The 25,133-nt window shown below is 45.8% G+C and overlaps 7 protein-coding genes across 7 annotated transcripts; 4 read left to right on the forward strand and 3 right to left on the reverse strand.

Moving 5' to 3' along the window:
- Positions 1-7,348: 7,348 nt before the first annotated feature.
- BDV27DRAFT_158511 (SGNH/GDSL hydrolase family protein) lies at positions 7,349-8,353 on the reverse strand (the record flags this gene model as incomplete). Its single annotated transcript, XM_032072700.1, has 1 exon — positions 7,349-8,353. The coding sequence occupies one exon, from the start codon at positions 8,351-8,353 to the stop codon at positions 7,349-7,351; it is 1,005 nt and encodes a 334-aa protein (XP_031926813.1).
- Positions 8,354-9,107: 754 nt separating this feature from the next.
- Positions 9,108-11,387, forward strand: BDV27DRAFT_165278 (uncharacterized protein; the record flags this gene model as incomplete). Its single annotated transcript, XM_032073886.1, has 3 exons — positions 9,108-9,260; positions 9,495-10,261; positions 11,306-11,387. The coding sequence occupies 3 exons, from the start codon at positions 9,108-9,110 to the stop codon at positions 11,385-11,387; spliced, it is 1,002 nt and encodes a 333-aa protein (XP_031926814.1).
- Positions 11,388-12,432: 1,045 nt separating this feature from the next.
- On the forward strand, positions 12,433-13,983 carry BDV27DRAFT_129493 (phosphotransferase family protein). The gene is made up of 3 exons (XM_032067212.1): positions 12,433-12,744; positions 12,817-13,286; positions 13,349-13,983. The coding sequence occupies exons 1-3, from the start codon at positions 12,469-12,471 to the stop codon at positions 13,746-13,748; spliced, it is 1,146 nt and encodes a 381-aa protein (XP_031926815.1). The 5' UTR covers positions 12,433-12,468; the 3' UTR covers positions 13,749-13,983.
- A 1,621-nt stretch (positions 13,984-15,604) lies between these two features.
- Positions 15,605-16,591, forward strand: BDV27DRAFT_129494 (uncharacterized protein). Its single transcript, XM_032067213.1, has 5 exons — positions 15,605-15,845; positions 15,913-15,969; positions 16,043-16,058; positions 16,116-16,238; positions 16,290-16,591. The coding sequence occupies exons 1-5, from the start codon at positions 15,696-15,698 to the stop codon at positions 16,361-16,363; spliced, it is 420 nt and encodes a 139-aa protein (XP_031926816.1). The 5' UTR covers positions 15,605-15,695; the 3' UTR covers positions 16,364-16,591.
- A 2,001-nt stretch (positions 16,592-18,592) lies between these two features.
- BDV27DRAFT_158515 (uncharacterized protein) lies at positions 18,593-19,128 on the reverse strand (the record flags this gene model as incomplete). The annotated part of the gene is made up of 2 exons (XM_032072701.1): positions 18,593-18,719; positions 18,800-19,128. 2 exons carry the CDS (start codon positions 19,126-19,128, stop codon positions 18,593-18,595), a joined length of 456 nt encoding a protein of 151 aa, XP_031926817.1.
- A 2,527-nt stretch (positions 19,129-21,655) lies between these two features.
- On the forward strand, positions 21,656-23,182 carry fmpR (Zn(II)2Cys6 domain-containing transcription factor fsqA; the record flags this gene model as incomplete). The annotated part of the gene is made up of 1 exon (XM_032072702.1): positions 21,656-23,182. The coding sequence occupies one exon, from the start codon at positions 21,656-21,658 to the stop codon at positions 23,180-23,182; it is 1,527 nt and encodes a 508-aa protein (XP_031926818.1).
- On the reverse strand, positions 23,043-24,913 carry fmpA (fructosyl amino acid oxidase fsqB; the record flags this gene model as incomplete). Its single annotated transcript, XM_032073887.1, has 2 exons — positions 23,043-24,778; positions 24,865-24,913. 2 exons carry the CDS (start codon positions 24,911-24,913, stop codon positions 23,307-23,309), a joined length of 1,521 nt encoding a protein of 506 aa, XP_031926819.1. The 3' UTR covers positions 23,043-23,306.
- Between the last annotated feature and the right edge of the window lie 220 nt (positions 24,914-25,133).

The following is a 25,133-nucleotide window of genomic DNA, read 5'->3' on the forward strand; positions in this document are numbered from 1 at the left end:
AAGCATACTGCTATAGCTTGATCTTAATCAAGAATTCCCACAACCCTTTCTAAACAGGCTTTCTCCAATAATAACATACTTTTTGCCTTCTGCACCAGTCACAACTTACAAGACCAACAGGAGTAGCACCGCGCGCCTTGGCTAGACTAGGCCAGCTTCAAAATATGCTAACATCTTAGTGTAGGCCGGGCTTGGCCTCCGAAGACGCCTTGGCAGTAATAAGTCTTGACTAAATAGTGGTTAACAGCCAAGAGACATGCCCCATAACTAGCTCAAACGGGCTAAGTCTAGTGACTACTTAGGTAATTTTATAGAAATCTTCAATCTATCTCTGATTAGCGCTACCTGAATACAACCTTGAGGTGTTCATAATATAACTCTCAGCCACGTGTCTGTCCAGTGCTTCGTTGGACTATGTTAAATCTGTGGAAAATTCCTTCTTGTGCTTTCTTATACCGATGGATACTTGTTAACGTCTCGATAATCCTTTTCGAGGTTTAAATCTCTCAATATCTATTTCCAGCGCCTCGACCAACCATTGGTAGGCTCTTACTTCCTCCTACCGGATATATACTTCTACTAAAGAATATAAAGCTCTACATTCACACTTACCGATATACAAACAAACAAATATATACACATTGACACAATATGGCATCAATCGGCCCCGCTCACTGTGCAAACAACACCGGCTTCCCGGAGCTCCTCTATCCCAACACCTGCGGCCTACCAATCTACCAACGCTGGAACGCATCGCAAGACCCCTACACAACGTTAGGAGAATGCTGCAATGAAGTAAACGGTAGTATAGGCTACTTTGGCAAGGAGAGCTGTGCTGCATATTGCAATGCCACAGGGAGCACTCATGAGCAGTTAGAGAATTGCCTTTGGCACTCGAAGGAGATTAATCAATTCGGATGCTCTGGTGCTGCAGCGAGGAAGGCGAGTCTCTCGAGTGCTATAGTAGTAATGGGGTTAATTTGGTTGGTCTTTATACATTAACATTAGAGAGCATCATTTGTGTTCAATATTATAATTTCATCTCTCTGTCTCTGAGACGCCGCTAGGTCTTGGTTATAGGATTTCTATGCTCTATAAGTTGAGTAAAACCACATGTCTACGTTAGCAAGCTTTTAGACGAGGAACCTGACTAGTATAATACCACAAGCTAAACTAATGTCTCCAGGCCAATTCACTGGCCGGTCTAATATCAATTGACATATTTACGTAGGATGGCGCAAGAGACTACCGTGGTCTAAGAGCTAGTCTTCCAGTAATAAGGAACCTTCCTAAAGCCTAAAACAGTAACGAATATAAACTTGTGAAGGGTGATACACCGTTGATTACCTGATATCTAGCCCTCTATAACGAAATGACACAATGTGAATATAATAGATTTGGCATCTCTATCACTTGACGGAGCTCAAGGATTTTGCTCCGATCATTCACATTATATAGATTATTGCAGTCACGATCCTTCTAGTCATTGCGATTCTGAAACTATTCGATGCAGCTTAGAACTATTCTTCATCGAATCCCTAGAATCGCTGTAGCCACATCGGCCCCATAAAGCCTAGTCTAGTCGCTGTATAGGAACCATGACCCCTAAGCGGCCAGCTCTAGGGAGCTCTCTTATACTCCTCTACCATATACGGAAACAAATATAGTGAGAGGTTATAATAGCAAACGTCCATGCGGGTGTGCCTACACAAAGGGTTACGTTTTCTACATGGTTTCTATATAGAAGGCTCCTTGCCACACGCGCTTCTCACTCGTCTCCTTCTTGCTTCTTTAGGGCTGGCTTTCCTATGAATTACGGTTCTAGGGCCTTATATACAGGCTTCCCCTTCGTTATAGATCTATTTATTGAGGTAACCACACGTGCTAGGATGGACCCTGAACCAGGGCCAACAAATATCCACTAAAATTATACACTCAAAAACAAAAAATTGCTTATCGATATATATATTTTAGCCTCTGATGAGGATATGGGGTGGTGATACTAGTTTCAAGATATGCACAACGTCCCAAAATCAATTTAACCACCGGATACTCTTTTGTTTTACCAGATCCTCCGGTTGTACTAATATGAACTTAGGATCTAACTGTTTGTGATCTAGTATAGGGCCTGATAAACGTCTGATTAAGACCTATCTTGAGACTTACTCTTTTTAAAATGGGTACCTAATTTTATGTGGAGCATATATAGCAGCTTATAGTGAGTCCTGTTCTTGCAATTCTTTTCGCGACCTTAATAAGGTATTGATGCGTAAAGTGAATAACAACTGACCGGCCTTGGTTCAACGAAAATAAAACGGAGAACAAGATACCTGCTACAGGCTCTTTCATCTTATCAGAAAAGCGGAAACGAGAGGCAGAAACCGATGGCTCAGACAACATTAATTTTAGGACCAGGACTCAGTTCAGCTGGACCTGACTAAATACTTATATTAATAGTGTAAGAAGAAGGTGATAGAATTGATTAGAATTGATTAGAATGTAAAGAAATGTAACCGAAATGTGAGATCAGGCTGATTTAGGGGCTCTTCTTGTCCTAGAAATGATTGGAATTTGAGGCTTTCTAATTCTCCGTTGGTAGTTGTTCTCATTAGAATCCTAGGCTATCTAAGACAAAGTAAAATCTCACTTTGCTGACTAATATCGCCGCAATAGTTAAGAATTATCAGTGGCGGTTCCGAACACCCACCGCCTTCCGCCGGTGGGTGTTCGGCAGCCTAAAGGAATTTTCAGCGTAAAGGAAGATAATCAATTTTCTATCTTTTTGAAGCTATACAAACCATAAAAAATACCCAAAATGTCTAAAATTTCAGATTCACATATAGGTAAAGCTATTGAAGCTGTCTATCTTAAAAAAAAACCTAATATTACAAAAATCGCGCGAGAATTCGGGATCCTATATTGTACACTCCATGGCTGTATTCATAAAAGAAGAAAGCCTCGTACAGCTCGAAATACACCAAATAAAGCGCTAAATAAGTATCAAAAGACTGCCTTAAAGCAATAGATTACTAAAATATATAATATTTATCTCTCGGTGACTATATCATTGCTTTTAGAGTAGGTAAATCTTACTGTACAGCACAATAATTCTACACAGAGTATCAGTCGATTATAGGTATATTATTTTTCTAAAAAACTTTCTCCTGATCTTAAATTAAGCCCTGTGATTCAAAGGCCAAAGGAGAAGAAGTGTCTAGATACAGAGAATATTGGATAGCTTCAATTCTGATATATTCAGTTTACCAACTTACTTAAAGATATTCCTGCTCGCCTTGTATATAACTTTAATAAATACAGCTTTCAACCAGGCGGTGAAAAACCTCAAAAAATACTTAGTACAAAGGAAAGAGTTCCTAATCTTCCTAAAACTGAGTATATAGAGAATATTACTGCGCTTAAGTATATTACTGCAGATAGCTGGGTTATAACTCCACTCTTTATCTTTAAAGGGAAGAAATTTATAGAGACCTAGTATAATAAAACAATTTGTCAAGGAAATATCTACTATTCAGGGTAGAAGACCTGTCAACTAGGTAAGGGTACGTAGGCTGAAAGCTAAGCAGTAGATATCAGGCAGACAGAAGACTGATTCTTGCCCTCTTCTTCCATTAACATTAGGCTAACTTTATATCCAGAAAAAGCCCCTTATTCTCCTAACAAGATACGACTGACAAGGAGCTACTATACGCTATTGAAAAGTCAACGGATATGTGATCCGTCGTCGCCGTTCGGCCTCCGAGCTGTATATGCACAACGGGCAGGGTATACGATGCAGTCATCATGCAGAGTCATCATCGGATCTGTGACACAATTCCCGATTATTATACTATAGTTACCGATAAAGGCTATATAAACAATAAAATCGCGCTTAAATAGCTTCAAAGATTCTAGAAGGAGACTAAAAATTATACAAGAAAGGGAGAAAAATATATACTTCTCTTTGATAGCTATACAGTTTATAAAACAGTTAAATTTCTTTAACTCTATAAGATATATAAAATTCTTCTCTTTTATTTTTGATTTTATATAACATATCGCTGTTAATTACTTGATAGAAAGTCCTTTCTTATATATAAAATATATTTTCGTAGTACAAATAATTATATTGCACAGTGGTATAGAGTCCCGGGAGATAAAGCAAATTTTCTATATAATATTATTACTGTATATAAGAAGATTTTTACTCTGTATCTTATTCGCAACTCTTTTAAAGAACACAGTATCTTTTCCCTAGATAGATTTTTAATTATTAAAGATATTCAGAAGACTTTACTATCTTTATCAAAGATCTCTGCACCTGATTTATATATATATAGAGAGACTATACTGCCTCCAAATCCTCAGTTTTTAAATATTAAGAATATATCTCTAAAAAGTACTCAGTAAATTAAAAAGAATTAGAAAAAGCTATTTAAACTTCTAAATAATAATATACTAAATAATTCTTATATTAAGTGCTATTTTGACCGCTTGTTTTATTAATAAAAGCTTTAATCTGAACAGTTTACTATTATAAATTTAACTCTTATATAAATTGAGGCTACACAGATATCCCGAAACTGTAAAAAGTCTAAGCAAGAGATTTAATATCTTGGAGATAGTAGTATACTGTGTATAAAGGATGCGAATCGGTCTATTGCAGACAGGAAGGCCAAAGATAATGGAAAAAATAAGAAAGCAGCGGATAAGGTATATTTCAAAGTGTACGGCTATCTCCCGCCAGTGTCTTATATAGAAAATGAAACTATAGCTTCAGATACAGGATTAGTAGAGGAATCGGGTAATTAGCTTTATTTTATTAATTCTACAGACATTTAGTAGTGATAATACAAATTGCTTCATTTTCTTCCTTTACACTGAAAATTCCTTTAGGCTGCCGAACACCCACCGCCTTCTGCCGGTGGGTGTTCGGAACCGCCACTGATACTTCCATGCTTCTTTAAAGTTTCCATAGTGCCTGGAACTCAGCTGTATGGTAGTGTAAGTAATTTTGAACCGGACTTGACTTGGAGTTGTGAGAAAAGGCGAGAAGGTCATGTGACATTCACGTTAGGCATAGTCAGGTTGGGTCACTTACTATAGTTCGAGTACAGCTGAACTGAGTTCTCTTTAGGACGGTAGGTTTTCCATTTGGGCCGCCGCCGTCCCCGGCCGTTCGGGGTTAGCTTAGCGTTCGTGCTCGGGTTCTAACTCGTTAGGTATGTATAGTAAATGTATTCTCGATCGGGAATTATTGTGATATCAAGAGTTCAAGTCATGCTTTAACCGCAGCATCCACGACAAGGAATTGCATTGCAGAGATCAGGGCATCCGTATCTTGGTGGAAACTGTTGACACACAATTACAAACCGGATCACAATTATGTCTGTGGGTTGCGGGTTTGTGACAGTCGTTGCACTGGCCTTCGACACCCCATATAGGTACGCAGTAGGGACTTTTTATCATAGCTATCGAGACTCATCTCAATACGGCCGTCTGTCGCAAAAACATGGATAAGGTGGCGTCCTGCACTAGGCTCAACAGCGAACTGCTGCAAAAGTTATTTCTAGTCATTATCTGATGCCTCGGGAGGACATACATATGGCCCCCTCGACTTCCTGCACCCCGTCGGCAGTCTCAATGCTTCGTCTCCGTTCCCGGGTATGTTACTTCTCATTCCTAGGAGGCTAAAGCCGGTTGCGGCTTGTATAGAAAGACCTTTAGGAGATCTCGAAAGCACCGTGTAATACCTCTCGCCAACTGGACGGCGATCTCTGCTTCTCCGTGGTTGATAATCGTCCAGGATGCGTCGTGGGATGTCTTGCCCGTGTAGGGCAAGAACCCAATCTCCCGAGTGAGATGCTATGTTTAATTGCTCCACATCAGAGTCACAGTGGCATCGAACAGGCGGTTGACGCTCGCGGGACAATCCACGCAAAGTGACCGTACCTGTGCCTTGTAGTAACAGTCAGAAGCGGGGGCGTAAAGGCGAGCGTGGGAGTGATATTAGACGTCCAGCATAACGGATGAGTATCCAGGGATGTCGAGGTGCTCAGAAAGCTAGCACAGCCTGAAGTTTGCCAGTATGTCAATATAGTCGATTGAGAAGGACATGGTATATATTCTATGTCCTGATTCGCGAAAATATCCTTGCCGTTTGGAAAAGTAAAAGTCTTCGTCGCGTGGGAGGAGGGCAAGACATCATATACATCGCATCAAGATCAATAACCTGAGAAGGGCACCTCCACAAAGAGGAAGAAGGGATTTAGAGATCGATGATGAGATCTTCGTTGAAGGGATAAATCAAACGAGAATCGAGAGAAGAGTAGTTGAACCCTCCTGGGCGCTTGGGAGCTTTTATATAATGACAAAACGTCAGATAAGGTGGAGAGAAGGTCTTGATCCCATTATGCATGTGAGTGGCCCTGAAGGGCCTATTTATATTGCCTAGAACAAAGACATTGGCAATAAAGACATTGTGAATAAAGCTATTTAGAACAAAGATGAATAGGAAAGTGGCAATGGTATTCTTCCAGAACCCCATTATGCACTTTCTTTTTGGAGGTTCCGATTTAAGAGAGCCCCTTTCACGAGAATGGCTTGGAAGAGAAAACAGTTGGCAAATCGATTATAGATGCAAAGAGGGTTCAGCTTTGTATCCAAACAGGTATTCAATAAACATGCATAGTTAGTCTTCGGGTTAGAGTACACTAGGATGATACCATCTATCGTGGCTTGAATACGGCCAAAGGCTGAATGGCAGGGTGAGTGCGAGATATATAGTAGACATCACAAGACGCAAAGGGCAGTTCAGTTGCTATCTATTTAATTGAATGAGTCGCTCCTGCGTGTCTGTAAAAGGGAATTCAGGTTGTGAAAAACCGGTTGGTCCTAGGGAGACAGATGTACGATATGCTGCATGTACTTGTAATTTACTAAGAGAAGATATGCGACCTCATTTTCTTGGTTACATCGACTTAGCCGCTTGTCTACCAACCGGCTACTTGATTCTTGAAAAAAAATAATTATGACATTCTAGCTTTCTTCAATGTGTATAGAAGTCGGATGTAGCTGTGGATCAACATCATTCACCCAAATTTGAAGTCTTCTATACACTAGGTCGTCGTTCCTAAGGGACACGTCGTCGCTCCTAGCATTGGCGAGTCCCAGCAATGGACCCATACAGGTGCTGCAGGATCTTGTCCTGACCCCGATGATGCCGATGGCTCTTTCCATGGGCTGCGCACGTCTACTGCATATGAGCCTGTTGTCATACTTGGTGACACCGTAGATCGACGGGGTGAGAGTGGTGGCGGGTCATATTGGCTTGGGCATAAAGGTAGCCGGTTCATAATATCATATCTGGTACCCCCTGCGGAAGACTACCAACATCTTGAAACTTGGATGATATAGACAATGGCCCACCAGACACAGTAGGGACAGACAGCGGATAGGCCCCAATGTTGAAATCTTTCACCAGAGTGAGTGTGAATGCCCGAGCAATCTGATATTCACCCTGCGCGTTTGGGTGCAGACCATCATAGCCCACGGGACACGCTATCGGCGCGCAATCATAATTCTCGTGTAACTCGACTAGTTGGACTGGTGAATCTAGGGTGCTCCAGCCGGGAATTGCCTCTCGCAACAACGCATTGTATATGTTGGTGCTGACGGGGAGATCTTCCCGACCACTGATAAAGGTGCGCTGGGGTACATTCGCGATAGCAAATTTAAGTCTCGGATTAGCTGCACGAGCATTCGAAATAAATGTCTGCATGCTGTCCACAGTGCCTGCGGCGTCGCTGTGAAACCAGGCCATGTCATTGAAACCCAACATCAGAAGTATCAAGTCGGCAGGGTAGGCGGCGAGGACCTCATAGATTAGTCCCTTGTCTATCGCGACGGCGCGACCCCAAATCGCAAAATGATTTTTATCAAAGTCCTCCGACACACCGGCTGCGTATCCTCCACTCGTTCTAATCTCGCTTTTCCAATGTGACTCTTCATTGCGGCAGGGGGTTGGCGGTAGCGAGGGCAGGTCCGACTGTGCTGTGCCATTATACGGCCCTACAAAGTCTACAGTGAGGCCTTGGTCTTTAAACCACTCCCAGATGCGAAAGCGCCAGGTCCAGTCGCCCTCTCGGCCCTGAGACATGGAGTCACCCACAATCATGACCTTGAGCGTGGGCGCTAGAAGGCCATGCGCTGTCATCCCACTGCCCGCCTCGTCCTCGACCGTGTCTCTCATGGCAGCCATCATTGTCAACATAACCAAGAGGCAAGTGATCGCCAGGAAAAAGTAGGGACTGGAGACACGTCTTAGGGCAGAAAGCCGCCCCAGAGGGAGGATCATGATGAATCGTACTCGCAGATGTGAGATGGCATTTTTGGGGGAAGGCACGGGGCTTTGATTGTTTTTACTGTGCAAAGCTTTTCAAGGCAAGACACACGGTCAAATGGGCTAATAAGCACTAGCCAGGGTGACGCCCATATCAACCCCTCCGATTGTGTGGGCACGGATGTTTCTTATGACTATGAATGGTATATGTTCCTCCGTGTGGCCACTCTAGTGCTAAATTAGTGGCATTCGCTTCTTAGCTTATAGACTACGGACTACCGACCACAAATTGAAAAGCGCACGATGTAACCACAAACGCCATCTCAATAATATGATTGAACATCCAACGCGACGCTATCGGGAGATTAAATCATATGAGAGAAAACCAAGGCCATAACTCGTCTACTTCGGTTAAATGAGAAGAGAAGAGAAAATCCCCAGGCTCCCCCGGTAAGGCCTAACAGAAAGAAGGCCCTTGGATACAACCTTTCAAATAGACTTGTTCCTTTTGGCCGGTTCCCCTGTCTTAGGTAGATTTAACATTTTCTCGGTGCCTCCACTTGATGCGGCATGATACCCGCATTTGGCTGCTGTACCCTTGGTTTACGTTCCATGAAATCCAGGATGCGAGCCACTAACGGCATCAAGATCAATAGTGGGACGCAATTCGGTTACAATGATTCGCAGTCGATCAAATATGTCGATCATGTCTTGACGTCAAAAACTCGTGTGTTCAGGTTTCACTCGGCAATGTCAAACCTTCTTGACGATGCGAGTTCTAATTTCTAAAGAAGAAATTCCCTACACTGACTGGCATCTACCAAGCATCTACCTGGTTTTACAGATGAGTTACTCTCACAAGAATCTCATTGGGTTCGGCCAAGCTTGCGGTGTACCAGATCGTCGATTTGCAAGATGCAGGGTATGTAGATCATGGTTTGATTCTGGTCTAGATCATTCGATCACTGCCGTATCGGCTATTTGAGTTTTCAGTTCGTAATACTTCCTTTTTCTCAACCTCCCCTGGGAACATTTCACTCTCTTCGTTCACCCATCTCGCCCCTGAATCGCAGTTTCATGCATGGGATCTGGCCCAGGAGTCAGTCGTTCGACCCTTACCACGCGGGCTCCGGGCGACGAGCTGTTCCATCCAAAGAATAGCAGCCTCAACTCCGTGGAGAAATATATTATAGCAGTATTTGTCGCCATCGCCTGGTACAATGCGGCTGAGCTAGTCGTCTTCTGTCTATCGACGTTTAAGTTCTACCGGGGATGGTACTTCTGGAGCCTGTTAATCGCGTCGCTCAGTCTCTTCCCAATATGCCTGGGCTACATATTCTACATTTTTTATCCCGGGATAACCTATTATCTCTCGATCTCACTGATCATTGTGAGCTGGTCCTGTATGGTAACAGGCCATTCCCTCATTCTATGGTCACGATTACACCTTATCATACGGTCGCCCAGAGTGCTCCACCTGACGCTTGCAATGATTATCATTGACGCAATCATATTGCATGCCTCCACGGCAGTCCTCCTGTACGGGAGCCACTCGAATAATGCAGTCATGGCAAGTCGATGTGCGAGAGGGTATAATATCATGGAGCGCGTTCAGCTGGTCATCTTCTGCGTCCAAGAATTGTTGATCTCTGGCATATACCTGTGGGAAACGGCAAAGATGCTGCGCTTGCATCCCGGCCCACTTCACTATAAAATTCTTAGTCAATTCTTGGTTATCAATATCTTCATCATAATACTCGACGTGGCTGTGGTCGGGATTCAATTCGCAGGGTACTATGCGCTTCAAGTGACCTTCAAACCGGTGGCATACAGCCTGAAGTTCAAACTGGAATACGCTATTTTGGGTCGTTTGATAGCACTGGCCACGAGTCCATCCAATTCCGAGCCATTCCCGTCTAGTTCGTTGGGATCTACTGGTGGGGTCGAAAGCCGGTCTGCTCATGGAAGGCGGCAGAGGATCGTTTTATCGGAACCCTCCGAGCGAGGGCGCAAAAAATGAAAATTTTGATGTGAACCTTTCATTAGACAATTACAGTTTAATAATAAAGGAGACAACGCAATCTCAGAATAATCATCTGGTTAATATAAGAGCCAACCACCACGGACGGGATACAACTCAAGACCCGTCTTTGCATTCCAATAGGTGACTGGACTAATAATTACCGCCCCGTCCATGGTAAGCCCAACAGCATATATAACTCACGCATGAAACACACCCAAGTCGGCCCCAGGAATCTCACTCGTGGTCCACCTCACTCTTGAAAAGAAAGGAGCCCATCCAACTGATGGAAAGGAAGGAACATGTTCTTACAGACATGCTGCTTCAGCACACTCTCTCTACAATGCGCCGACTGCAGAATACCAGGAACCTCCAAGTAAAAGCTTTTCTTCCTCCATACCTCCTAGTGTGAAGTCCTTATTATAGCTACAGTCGATGCTCAACTTTCACCTCGGTCAAATTTGCGCAATTCAGTCTCGACAGTTCTATTGGATACCTTACCAACAATCCTTGTATATACTGTTCTGCTGGAGTATTGCACACAGGTCATCTGTAGCAGCTTATGCTTTGAGGTCGCATTTATTGCGAGTAAAGCGTGTTGTATCCTCGGGGCCGAAGGCGCAATAGCCGAGGAGATAGAGCTGCTAGTTACTTTCCATGAATGAGATCGGGCATCGAGAGGTCGTGTCCGCGATTTCGGTGGCGTGGATAGCTCAGCTGTAGAGTACGATAGCCAGGCCTTAGATCAGTGCAAGATGGAGAGAAACCATGGTGACGTGGGTTGATCCTAAATTTGTTAGCACAGTACCATAGAGACGTTAGTTCATCGACAATTTTGCATGATAAAAAATATGTTTAATCGAGAATAAAAGGAGGATATACCTTCTGGTAGGTATGGTAGTGAGCAATACAAGTTTCAGATTACATCGTGATTTAATATAAAACAGATCACATCCCATCCCTTGCCGCATTTCAAGGCAGCCATCATTAGAATTGACTCATACAGTTTATATAGTTCCATCAATATGAGCTTGGCCGAAGAGACATGTCTCTTCGTAGAATGCAGTTAAAGCAAGGATCGGCACTATGTTTGAACCAAGAGGGCGTGTCTTCCAAGCGATGTGTTAATATCAACTATAGGACAAATCACAATAAATTTGGAATTACAAGCCCATAAAATATATTATATATACAACAATCTCATCATTCTTGTTACCCTTCTTCTCAACAAATAATAAAGCTGAAGCTGAATACCTAGTACTGTCTCTTGCCTTCCATGGTTAGCCATTCCCTTCAGGAAAAGAAAACGAAAGAGTACAATAATATAAGTCGGAAATTTAGACGACTTCCTTATTAGTTATACTATGTCCAGTATTCAAATGTTAAATCTAGACCAGTACACTGTTGGTTGGATATGTGTATTTGGAAACGGATTATATAACTGTTTGAGCCTTTCTTAGAAAAAAGCAAAAGAAAAAGAAAGAAAAGAAAAGCATTAATAGCTCACCAGATATACTTGCAGTGAATTAATAACAATCATTACACCCTAGAGGAAATTGAGGGACACCAAGTTATTCATACTTTTCTTCCCAATAGAGAATACAAAACATTATCAGCAGCTTATATTAATAAAGATATATTGCACAGCTTTTTCATTTATCGGGTTTTAACCTAATAGTTAGTATTAATAGGCCACATCCGTCTCGGTACCGTTGTGGTAGGCTCATCTCACGGTGGATATTTAATCACTGCATGCCCACAAGGTGCAAATCGATATGGTTCGGATGGTGACCGATCTACCGACCCCACCAGATCGGAGGGGATCACAAAAACCGAAGCTCAGAAATTGAACAAAAGTTGGGGCGGTCAGGCAATGTAGCCAATATTGATGGATACAATGATCCACACCGGGACGAGCGTGGAGGGACTATCGTAAAAAGATCGACATGGCTTGCCTGATTGAGATAACGAAGACCGCTTGGATCGCGTGACCTTTAACCTTACGCAGCATTTATTATCCCTGCGGGGCCATGATTTGTTCCCAGACGATTTTGTTTGAAAAAAAAAAAAAAAACAATACTGGAGCTGGAATTGACCGCATATCAACACCATGGACACCACAGGCACGATGGAAACGGTCAAGCCCCCGGCCATCCAAGTAGTGGAAGAGCAAAACCATGATCCAAAGCGTGACATTCTCGAATCGCTCCGCCCCACGTTATACGCCTGCTCCTCGGTCCAGCGAATACATGGGGGATTGTTGAATGCGACATACCGAGGGTCCCTGATAAACCCCCTGCAGAATGGGAGGTGCACGGTAATCATCAAGCATAGCGAAGAGAGGGATCCCAATATTCCGCAGCTCACGTTATCCCTGACTCGATGCGTATGTGCCATGCAGAGATTCTATTCCCCCTCCCCACTTCACAACAGAGCTACAATTAACGCTGGTTTTTAGCTTGCAGAACAGGCCATTCTCAGAGGGCTGGGGCGTACCCCATCTCACCAAGTCCAGCATAAACAGATCTCGATCCAGGTTCCCCAACTATATCAATATCTCTCTGACCAGCAGACCCAAATATTCGAAGATTTTTCCCAAAATGGCACACTGCATGACTTCCTGACTTCGGCTGCTGCTCGAGAGCGCATCACTGCATCGACCGCCGTGGCCCTGGGCGAGGCCCTGGGGAGCTGGTTGTCCCGCTTCCACGCCTGGTCGAAGACCCCGGTAGACGCGGATTTGAGGAACATCGTTGAACAAAACAGCAATGGTTTCGACAGAAACCTGAGGGACTTCCGGTTTCATAAGCTTCTGGCGATCCAAAAGCAGTACGAGTCGGAACATCTGGGACACTACGCGGCGCTGATGCACTCACGAGAGTTTGGACGGAAGGACGTGATCGTTCATGGTGACTTTTCAACCCGAAAGTGAGTTTCTGGGTGACCAGAGTATGTGGCCACTGTTCGAACGCTAACGGATACCAAAACAGTATCCTGATCCAAGACCCATCAGCCATCGACGAGGAGAAAGACACATCCCTGGCAGTCATCGACTGGGAAGCATGCTGCTTGGGAGACTACACACGAGACGTGGCCGAAATGGTGGCTGACCTGTATATGCAGAACATTTTATATGGCTCCAAGGTTGCACTTTCGATCATCCAGGGCTTGATTGGTGCCTATCCCCCGCTTGACGAGGAAGCGGCCTATCGTACCGTGGCACAAATTGGGGAGAACTTCTTTTACTGGAATGTATATGCACCTACCTGTACGGACGAGCAGGAATCGGAGTTTGTGCGGCTCGGCATCGACCTGATTGACAAGGGAGTAGGAAGAGACCGTGAAGGGATCAAAACAACATTTTTTGAATGTATTTTCCGGTTGTCTTAGTCCCTTTCTTTGGTTATAAGTATTCATGGCAGAGGGACAAGCTCCATCCTGCATATTCCATGACACAGTACTATAACGTTGGCAATTTGGCTGATTAGACCATTGTAGAGAGATGGCTGCCGAGATGGAAAAATCCATACACTTATGTGTTTAGAGCAAAGCCCCAATATTCATTATTAAAATCAGCAGCTTAGAGGACAGAAATTCTTATCGTTGGCTACTGTGGAGCAGTTGAGTCGTTGACTCTTGGATTGCCACGTTATTGCCGTACTATGTCTATCACAGTATCACTGCAATAAGTTCTGGTCCAGTAGCTATAATTTAAATATGATATTACTCTGTAAAAATACTAGTTAATATAAACTCCATAGTAAAGGGCCGCGCCTGCCCCGAAGCCGGGCTGATTTAGGTTGACCCAACCTAAAAAAGGTCCAAAAACCTGCTATTATGCCTAAATAGATGAGATATTAGGTAGTTACCATGTACCATACCTATTTAAATTTAGACTCGAACTGAGCTACATTCGGGACGGGTTCGGCGAGGGTTTTGAGGGGAACCTAATCAACTGTAGATAAAGCTATACAGGCAAAGGGCTTTATCTACTGCACCAACCCCTAAGCGCGCCCCATGTAGACGTTTTGTTCATAATACACAGTGCTATAAAATTATGCACTGTCTGAATCGATAGAACTGCTCATTTGTCCATCGCAACTATTTCCATTGCGGGGGTTCAGGAGAATGCCGGAGATGGAATCATGGAAGCCTGCTCACTCACTCTGGTGAGTGAGTGCACAGACTCGACAATAGATTCAGCATCGGTGTGCTTCCCTGGCCACAAAGGTCTAGATGCGAGGGGTAGTATGGTCCACCGCAGTGCATGTAGCGAGGGTCTGATGTGGCGAGGTTAGGCAAGCAATTAAACCACTGGTAGACATCTGCCCTGGTTGAAGAGAGCTTCGATGAGCTGTTAGGCACCCACACATGGTGCATAGCTCCACCACTTTGTATCCTGCAGCTAGCATTTCAGGTAATCATGAGAGTCGAGACTCAATTTCCAAACTTCCATTTGGACACAAGCCTCAGCATTTTCAGGTAGAAAGTTGGCTCCCACATGGAACTCGATCAAACCAGAGCTTTTCCGACAATGTCCTCGTGGAATTTAATAGTATGGCAACTGAATGCAACTCTTGAAGCCCCATCACTGCTGAATACCTTTAGCCGAATATGTTGAGCTGATCTTTACCCCACTATCTTCACTCGGCCCGACCCACACCAAATTGCTATCTTTTCCGTTTAGTGGTGCTTTGCTTCATCATATGCAGCCCTTTTGTGCATGACGTGGCCAGATCATACTCGATCCCTCCTATAGCCTTGTCACATATCTGCAAGTCTTACCATTGAAGCATCCACTCTAAAGTCAACGTGCTTCCCCTCTCAGTAACTTGGAGACCATGGAGGAAGCCTTTCCTGTTCTTCATGACATCCTTTTTAGATTGTAAAGTAGGACGGGGATTATTTTGGAGGTCACCATTTATAGACTAAGGACAGTATAGGGAGAAAAGGTAATTTCCATTCCATACTGGAAGTCGCAACGTCGATCCCAAAATTGTGTGGTGGGTGTGCGACATGAATCGTACAGGGTGGGTTGGATTGTACCAATGATATCTTTACGCTTTCATGCAGACCTGCAGTTGTTCAGGCTGACTGGGCAACTGCACGCTACTTCCCACAATGGCATATCTTTCTTCACCTGGCATCCACTTGAGAGGGCATACTACGCGCGTCCGTGCACAAGGGAACGAATATTTAAGGAGAGTCTCGTTGAGGTGAGTGGTAATGTCTCATTTCTCAAAACAGTTATATCTCATCATACACCCTAGCTTCTTTCCTCACTTTTCGAGTATATCTCTTGTCCTAGAAATCTTTCAGGAAACTACAGCTATTGTCATGTCGTGGTACGAGGTTGGCAAAAAAGCTGGCTACAGCGAGGGCTACTACGCTGGGAGGGCGGCGGCGCTGAAGGAGCTCAAAAACCAGGAAGGAATCGACAAGGCCAAGAAGGCTTGTTTGGATGAGCTGCTGCAGCAGGATCCGAAGGTTAGAAATTATTCAAGGGTTATGGATTTACTGGTACTTCAACCAAATCCACTGACATAAATTGCAGGACATCTACTACTCTTCGAACCTTATTCGAGACTTTCTTGCTGATTTCTATAAAGCGGTACGTTCAACCCTTGTCATAAACAACACTGGAGTTGTTCCAAGCTGCTAAATCCCACAACTTCTTTGTATAGGACTATGATCGTGATGGTAAGATATAAATATGAGAGTCGAAAATAATACGTTGAAAGCTGACCGCACCTTCAGGACACATTACCCTGCAAGAACTATGCCAGCACTGGAGACCTAATGATGAGAAAACTTACAAGCAACTTGAAGCCGATTTCGCCGAAGCGGAGGTGACTGGAGACCAGAAGTTGAGCCTCGCTGGTAAGAACAACTCCGTATTACCACCTGATAGGATTTTAACCAGGTGAATAGAGTTTTTCATCCTCGGCTTTCTTGGAGACGACCGCAAAAATGGCTACAAGGCTGCCAAGAAGGTCGACTCGTAAATGACTATATGTGGCGCTTCGCGAGGGATCAGAGATAAAGATTATCTGTGGAAACTTTGAATCCTTGTTGCACCTCCCGGAAAGTTAGGTCGACATCATGGTGGGGGTCAAGGAAATCAAAGCATTTACCACTTTACTGCAAGTAATTTCTGTCCCCAATACGAGGACTATACGGAGCCCATTGTTTATTCGTCAATGATATTCAATATCCAAGTGTTTTCAGTCTAATCCTTCGTATTTGAGTAAAGAGCTGTTTACTATACAGAGTCACAGGATCTCCATGTAAAGAACTAGATAAATAATGGGTAGGTCTTAGCTAAAGTTTATAGCGAGCTCACGACATAGAAGAATTTAGCTTTGGCTGAGACAAAATAGGCCTTTCCTTCAGCTTCCTCATTTCATCCCTGCCGAGAGCTACGTCTACTTTCCTTCTTTCTTTACCCTGGACTTCGGCTTTCAATTACCATGCATTATTCAACATTGTCAAATTACCCATGGGATAAGGAACCCAACTAAAACACTTCATAGGCGAATTGCTCTGACGGAAACGAGGCAGAATGTTCCATGCCTTTTCTCATTTCCTTCTTATCTTTGACTTGTCCGACACATAAACTTATATTCTAGTCCTTCCATAATACCTTTCTTTCTAAATATAGGTGTCCTTTGTTATGTTTAGCGAGACTCGCTGGATGGGTGATTCTTTACTGTCAGGGATCTATTTTTTGGAGAGATGCCTCTAGACTGCTGTTTCAGGCTTGGCTTTTTCATGGTAACGCTCTTGTCCAGCGTACCTTAACGTTGTCGCCCATCTGCCGCCCGATTTCAACGTTCTGCACACGAACAAACAAAATGAATCTTTTGAGCCAGATAGTATTAATATACTAACTAAATATCTTGGTATAGGTTTTTTGAGGTTCTAAAGTTGCTACATTCAGCTTTTAAGCATCGCGAAAGCGTTGTGGGAGACGGATCTACTGGCCTTGACGATTTGGAGGCGTAGGGGTCTGGAGAACCTCATCAAGCAAGGTAGGAGCGATATCTGTAGTATTTTGAACATTAGAATGCTTAGCTGTCCTGGCTTGCGTCTCTTGGCAATCCGCACTTCCTCTTTCTCCCGCTGCTTTTTTTGCACGCTGAGTTTCTTGATTTCGCTCTCCCTCTTGAAGTGAGCACTGTTTCTCCTCCCTTTCCTGATGACGGCGGAGCTTGACCTGCTCCTTTGGAGCTTCAGCAAGCTCTATCTCACGATCCTTGGCTGCCTGAAGTTGCAGCGCTTGTTGAACTTAGGCGAGTAGAACACTGCATAATCATCTTCAGGAGCGCTAAGCTCAAAGGTAGAGGATTTCCTCACTGCCGCTTCTTACCTTCATTGACCAAGGTGTTCTCAAAGCCGCTTCACCTATTCTTAAGCAAGATATTCTCTATACAGAGATTGTATGTGTAGAATGGGGTGGATAGCTTATTACAAAGATCTTGTTGTCCATACAGTAATTAAGAAAGCGTGTACTGCCATGAGAACCATGGCTATCGAGAACTACAAGTCTCCAGCGCCGCCGCGCTTTACTTTTAGTATCTCTATTAAAGATATTCGTAAGCCATGCGTATCCTAGATCGTGATTTGCCTAGCCAGATGGTGATGGTGCAGGTAAACAGTGGTATTTCTCTGGAGTGAAATCTTGTACCCAGGAATCTCCAATATCGCCTGAAGCAGCTTTATATATCAATCCCGGGGTCGGCGAGGCCTTGTCAGCGCAACTATAAGTAATCTATTCTAAAGAGACAATTTTTCGGTGTCTCTCGGAGCTATCTTACTCAAATTGGCGACGTGAAGAGATTCTTTTGCCGTTTTGTAAGATTCCGATAAGAAAGCCTTTTTTTCATCGATATTGTACATAGTCTTCGGTCGAATTTGGTACTGTGCAATCTTTTGAGCTAATGTTTTGAAGTATTTGTCATATTTAACATTGCTATCAATATCATCTTTATGTCGCTTCAGAAATCGCTCGTCCTCCCCAGCACGGCCAGACCAAACAGGTACAGAACTCAAAAATAACAGCAGAGTTTCCAACAAAACCAGTGACTATTGTCCATGATGAGCTCATAAACGTGGAGCAATACATGCAATCGCGACAAACATCCCCACAAGGAAGCACGAGGAGAAGGCCATACGGATTGGTTCTAGCGGCGTAGCGATCACTCCACACGGCTTGATGCTGACCGTTGAATAGCTTACTGTCCAGTAAGGAACAGAGAAGATGGACCGGAGGAGGCGCAGATATGACCGCTACTGTTGCTCTTGCAATTGAGGTTGAGATGGCCCTGTCCCCACTGGCCAGGAGAGTACTCGCCGGAGCCCCTGTGGGACATTGAGTGGTTAGCTTTTTTTTCACTCTTTTGGGGGTTGATGTCCAAGGGATAAAGTTCATGATTACTTACTGAACATCGTACTCATGCATGACGGCGATGTCAAAGCTGGAGAGACCGGTGTCGACCAGATTGAACAGGTAGCGGCTGTTGCCGCAGCGGGTGGAAGCGTCGGACTGAATGCTGAGCTGGGGGCTTTTGGTGGAGCAGGTCAGGTTCTTGGCGTCGGAGCTGGACAGCTTGAGGGAGACGTCGGTCACCATGTTGTCAGCGCTGATGTTGATCTTGACGTCGGTGACGGTGACGTCCTCAGTACTATAGCCAATGTCGTTCGACTGGGGAGCTGCGAGGGCAGCGGGAGCGCCGAGCAGAACGGTAGCGGTGATGGAAGTCAGCTTCATTTTGCTGGTTAAGGTGGAAGAATCTTTGAAAGATTGAAATGGCTTTCACTGGAAGGTTGGAGGATTGCAAGAGATATTTACGGCTGTTGCTGATAAATGGAGTGTTACAGGTGCCATGACATCCCTTTATACATTTCCGTGTGATATGAAATAAGGACTATCGTGCTTAGTATCATCGGAGAACACTACTTCTGAGTGCTAAAGAAGTGCACTTGGGAACCTTGAGGACAGTAATTTAGCAAATAAGGGTCTTAGATGCCCATAGTTAATATACACCTGCTGCGTGACGACCGCTAGTAAATAACAATGCTTGGATGATAGTAACTTACATCTGTTAATATCTCACCTTCTAGAGTTGCTTTGCAGAGCAACTATACCCCAATGCAGCCTTGTTCACGAAGCAAATGCATACTCAGTGTTTGCTTTACCTCCACGCCCATACATCCTCCTAGCATAATGACTTAATCTGAGGCGTCACCCATGAGCTGCAGTCTGCAGGGATTTCTAAGCAACAAGGTAGTAAATTATAGGTAATGGACAAGCTTTGCTACGGCAGAAAGCAGAGCTCCGACAGTCACCAGTGGCCTCTGACACTAGAGTAATGCAGCAGTCGTCTGGGCTTCAGGGTCCCCATGAATATATTGACAGAACTGGAGCTATGTCTCAGAATGCTGGCCCCAAAGCCCTGGGTCTCTGATGATGAACGTTGGCGCAAATAGCGAGCTCCCAAGGTTGTGCCAGGGTGGAGACTGCAATGGCAACTATCTCCAACTCTTCAGTCATGCATTTGCGAAGAACCTTGGAAGAAAATGCTCGTTTGGCTTCTTATACTCTAAAACAAGATGTTAGGCCATTCAGTAGCAATAACCTATCCATATCTAGGCTGGTTAAGGAATTTTATGCCTTCTAACCGAGGGCGGTTAGGTTGGGTTATGGCTAGGTTATGCCACTCTAAATCTAGACTGGTTTTGTATAATTTATTTATACTGTGGTATTAAATTTGTTTATCTTGGTTATAGAACCGTTAGAACAGATCATGACGCAGTAGTACGGTTCTAGGAGAGCCAGAAGTGCCTGGCGGTCCTGAGAGTTGGAAAGACCGGTATGGTCCAGTTTGGTGAGGTCTGATCCTTGGTCTTTGCGGTCATTTCCTAGGCCTAGGTGGGTCCTGATAAAATAGAATAAAGTTCGAATAGGTACTGCAATGGGTCTATCGCTATTTACTACGGCGGCAGCCTTTTTAAGTATACAATAAAAATGCGCTCTCTGGTCCTTCGGTTGAAGAATATTTAGGTCACTGAAGGAGGCCCTAAAAGGTCACTAAGTGCGGCGAGACAGCCACGACTAGCCTTAGGTGAACACTGTCGTACTAATGCTGTCGTATTTTTTTTTTTTTTTTTTTACGTACTTTGATGATTGCTTAGGTCCATGCCGCTTTATTATTCCTCGCCCATTTACACGCAAGGGCTTCGGATCAATAGTTAGTCCTTTGGCCTCGACCACGCCGGCCTCGAGAAGAGACTGTGGGAGGATCAAAACAACATTCTTTGAATGTCTTTTCCGGTCTGCTTAGTTCTTTTCTCTGATTATAGTATTTATAGTAGAGGGACAAGGTCTATCCTATATATTCGATGATACAGTACTATAACTTCGGCAACTTTAGTGATTAGACCATTGGGAAGAGATGGCTGTATATATACTTATATATCTAGAGCAACGCCCCTATACTTCTCATTGTTATTAACAACTTAGGGAATTTCTATCACTGGCCACTGTGGAGCAGTTATGTCATTGGCCAGGGGACTAGCTATTGCTCTGATTCCGAAGTCCCTGCGTGTAAACGTGTGAAGACAAAGCCCTACTTGTAATCAGTATCGCCAAATAATAAGGATAAAAACCAAAGAAAATATACAACAGGAGGCATTCGCTGGTGGTTAGTGACCATCCAACTACTAACCTCCCGGCGTGTGGCTTATGTGGCTTCCTTTGGTTACATCCAATGGCTATGCAGAAGTGAAGGGTATGATAATCTACCTTTGTTTTCTCCTTCCGATATTGGTCACAAAAGAATTGTCTCGTATGATGTAATATTTTAGCTGCACCATTTGTGCCAAGCCTGAGTTTAATGGTAGCTGTGAAAAGAACAGAGCCTCATTTGACTTGTGCACATGGTCGGCATTCGTAGGCATGCCAAATTTAGTCTATTCTTTCTTTATTTACCGGTCCAACACTAGCGGCAGCGCAGTAGATGGATTCTATTGGCTAAAAATTGGCTAATAGGTCCGGATTGTTAGTCTAGGGTTGCGTCAGCCGCCAGCGGAGTCCGTACGGAGTACGTACTTTATATACTAGTCAGACCATGTCCTCGGTTATCGTAACTTCTGGGGAGCATATACCCTGGTATCCTTTTTCAGCCCCCACCTACCCTGAACCACGATCACTACTATTAAACCGCGGTAGCCCCGTCAAGTGTCAAGTCAGTAAGCACCTCCAGCCTCCAGGCCCTCCTCCCAACTGAACCCGAACTATGGACAAGAACGGCACCAGCCGCCACGGCGCCTGTGACCGCTGCCGGGGCCAGAAGCTGCGCTGTGTAGGCTCGGCCCAGCCAATCGCAAACCCGACTAGTCGGGTGCTAAGGAACGCCATCCCTTGTGACCGATGCCGACGAGCCAAGGTGGATTGCTATTCCGTGCGGCCCGCCCCGCGGAGGACTCACTCAACCACGCTGAATCCCACCCCGCCGTCCTCTGAACGGTCCACATCTTCGTACACTTCGCGGGGCTCTTCAGTCTTTTCGCAACCCCCGAGTGTCGCTGCTCGTGTTTCAGCGCCAAGAGTCCAGCAGGATGGCCTCTTGTTTCCCGGCAACGATCAGCCGAACGACCGTCTTTCGACAGTCCAACCACCCATGCCCCCTGACTGGATCACATATAGTCACGAGGATAGAATGGGCGGCGACGAAGATCTGGAGGGAGGGACCCCACCCCTGATCGGTGAATCGAACTCCAATCTATACCAGGATCCAGTACCGGTCAACATCCACGAGCAGAACCACCACACGATGCTCGACCTGATAAACCCGACTGCTCCAGAAGACTGGAATCCAGATCCCATCAGCATGGACACATACCCCAGTGCCCTCATCCAACTCCCACCCAGCCCAACGCTGTCGAAGGTCCGCAAACTGACTACACTAGACGGAGGGAACAATCACCGCCACGGCCCGCCATCCCGGCGGTTAGATTTAACTCCCTTACGCACCACTGCCACTCCTACGAGGTCATCTATCCATGACCTTGCTAAACTCCACGAAACGCTACTGCGGGAGAAGTTCCACCGCGAATATATATTGACCCAACGGCCGGACGAGCATGAACCCACCCTGAACCAGCGCTCCATCGGCCAAACCCTCCACCACTGTCAGCGGTTCGTCTCAATCCTGAAACGGATCAGATATTCCCGGCCCCAAGATGACAGCGAGATTGCCGTCGACGAGGCCCGGGTCCGGGGCCAGGTATCCGGTCCCAATCGCAACAGGTATAGTATATCTACCACTACAGCTACGCCTACACCAGCCCTTACACCCCCAACCCTTTTCTCCATCCTCTTCTGTTACACATCGATCCTGGCGTCATACGAAGACATCTTCCTGTCGATAATTGAGGCCATCACACGACCGACGCCCACGATCCCGCCTACACTTAGCGGGTTACGGATTGACGGGTTTGAGCTTGACGGACATAGCACGTTACAACTGGAGTGCTTGCTAAACGTGAGTCATACGCTTCTTGAGAAGGTGGAGGGGCTATTGTTTGGGTCTGCAGCTGCTCAGGGAGGAGGAGGAGGAGGAGGAGGAGGAGGTGGTGGTGGTAGATGTGGCGGTGGGATTATTCAAGATAAACTCGCTACGGGGCTGGTGGACATGCTGTTTGAAGAGGGTGACCGGGACAAGAATGGCTCTGGGGACGGCTACAGGGGCGGGAAGAGTCAGGTACGGGTCAAGAGCTTGATACAGGAGATTCAGGCGACGCTGAGTGAGATTGACTTTTGAGCGGCTTCTCCAACTTATATATAATAGAGCGAGTTCGGCTTAGGACACAAGAGAAAAAGTACAGAGTAAGCATTCTTGGTGAGCGGCGTTATGGAGCCCGCCTACCGGATAGCGGTTCTATAGATTAAAGCTTTGCCCTCTCTAAGCTCTCTTGCTCCCGCAACAGCTCCAGTGGGAACCGCCACAGCTTCGCAAGCTCCTCTAACGAGGGTTCAACCCCCTCCGGCAACAAACCCCCAGCATGCCCCCGATTCCGCAGCAGTAACGCAACTACCTTCTCCCCAATAATCGGTAGAAACTTGAACGCATGATCACACCCACCTGTGGCCACGAACAGACTCTTCCCATAGCGAGGATGGTAATCCACCACGAAATCCAACGCCGGCGTGTCGTTATACCAGCACTTGCGCACTCGCGTGAAGGGCCGATTGGCGATATGGTTCAGCAGGATATCTGAACCGCCCAAGGACGGCGCGTCGACGCCTTGGAACCCCGTCGGACCCAAGAGCTCTAGCAGGAAGAGTCGGTAATCGGCTAGTGCGCGCTGTGCAGCGGCACGCTCGTAGTCGTCTAGGTCGCCTAGAGGGGTGAACTGGACGTCTCCACCGAACCCGAAGCGCGGGTCGCTCCAGTATTTCTGCTGCGCTTCCCAGCCGTCGGGCCTCGTGGGGACATCAATCCCGGCCTCCTTGAGCACGTCTGCAATCCCGCTGTAACTGAAATGCCCGAACTTCAGGCAATTCTCGTGGTCTGGCCCCACGGCAAACACGCCGCGGTGGCAGTTGACCAGGATTGGCCAGTTCCGGCGGCGCAGCTCATCGGCCTCGGCATCTGTGAGCTGGATATAGGCCACAAACTCACTGTACACATCGCACAGTTTCGGCACGTTCAGCAGCTGTGAGGAGCGCGCCCCTGCTGCCACGACCGTCACGTCGGCCGTGAGCTCACGCCCATCCCCTAACCTCACCCCCTTTACCTCCGCCTTATCCTCGCTGTATACCAGCTCTTCAACCTGCCCAACGACAAACTCCACCTTCCCCAGCCGCCGTACCTCCTGCCTCAACCACTCAATGCTCCTCCCCGCATCCGCCCACCCACAGTCCTCAGAGATATACCCCCTCAACCCGATCGCGTGAGCATCCACCGTCTCCGGGAAATGCACTGGCCTAGTAGGCGTATTCCCCAGCAGCCCTCTAATCTCGTCCAACGAATCAACCACTTGTATAACATCCTTCCCACCGCTTGTCATCGTACAACTAATTTCATAAGCCTTCTTGATATAATTCACCGTCTCACCCTTCTTCAATTCCGGGATCGAGAGACTCGACCCCTCCCCCGAAAACAGCAGCCGTTGGTGAACGTATCGCTGGTCTGCGCCGAACTTGCCGCGCCAGTGGGTCATGGCTTCCGCGGCAAGAGAGGCATAGGGGCCATGTGGGTAATCGCGGCGGATGACGCGGGTGGTGTCTGCGTTTGAGGAAGTGGGGTTGTGGAGGGATATTGTTGGGGTGTGGGGTTCGAAGTCCCAGCGGTCTATTAGGGTTATCTTTGTGGCGGCAAACTGTGGGTGCAGGGAGAGGGCGTAGGCTGTTGAGACTGCGTGGGGATATTTGTTAGTAGTGTGTTTCTTTGCTGTGGGTCTGAGGGAAGAAGGGGGAGGGGAGGCATAGTAGTGTACGTACGGCCAAACACGCCCGAGCCGACGATGATGAAGGAGCTTGGGAGAGACATTTCGGTGCGTAGTCTGAAGAATGATACTAGTGGATAGGATAGCGTCTATCACATCCATATGGTAGCCATGTGAAACGCTTTATAAGATTGCTCTGGCAAGACAAGGATCCAACACGGGCCGTGATTTCAATCGTGCAATCCTCCAGCCATAAGGAGACCCTCATGACGGTCGGTAGATGAGGTCGGGATGAGGAGACCGAAATCTAGAGACCGAATCCCG

Source organism: Aspergillus caelatus (assembly GCF_009193585.1).
Source record: "Aspergillus caelatus strain CBS 763.97 unplaced genomic scaffold BDV27scaffold_106, whole genome shotgun sequence".
NCBI classification, from domain to species: domain Eukaryota; kingdom Fungi; phylum Ascomycota; class Eurotiomycetes; order Eurotiales; family Aspergillaceae; genus Aspergillus; species Aspergillus caelatus.

Coding starts and splice junctions, on each gene's coding strand:
- BDV27DRAFT_129493 (XM_032067212.1), top strand. CDS start 12,469: ATGGACACCACAGGCACGATGGAAACGGTCAAGCCCCCGGCCATCCAA. Junction 12,745..12,816: donor CGTTATCCCTGACTCGATGC/GTATGTGCCATG, acceptor GCTGGTTTTTAG/CTTGCAGAACAGGCCATTCT. Junction 13,287..13,348: donor GGTGACTTTTCAACCCGAAA/GTGAGTTTCTGG, acceptor ATACCAAAACAG/TATCCTGATCCAAGACCCAT.
- BDV27DRAFT_129494 (XM_032067213.1), top strand. CDS start 15,696: ATGTCGTGGTACGAGGTTGGCAAAAAAGCTGGCTACAGCGAGGGCTAC. Junction 15,846..15,912: donor TGCTGCAGCAGGATCCGAAG/GTTAGAAATTAT, acceptor CATAAATTGCAG/GACATCTACTACTCTTCGAA. Junction 16,239..16,289: donor CCAGAAGTTGAGCCTCGCTG/GTAAGAACAACT, acceptor CCAGGTGAATAG/AGTTTTTCATCCTCGGCTTT.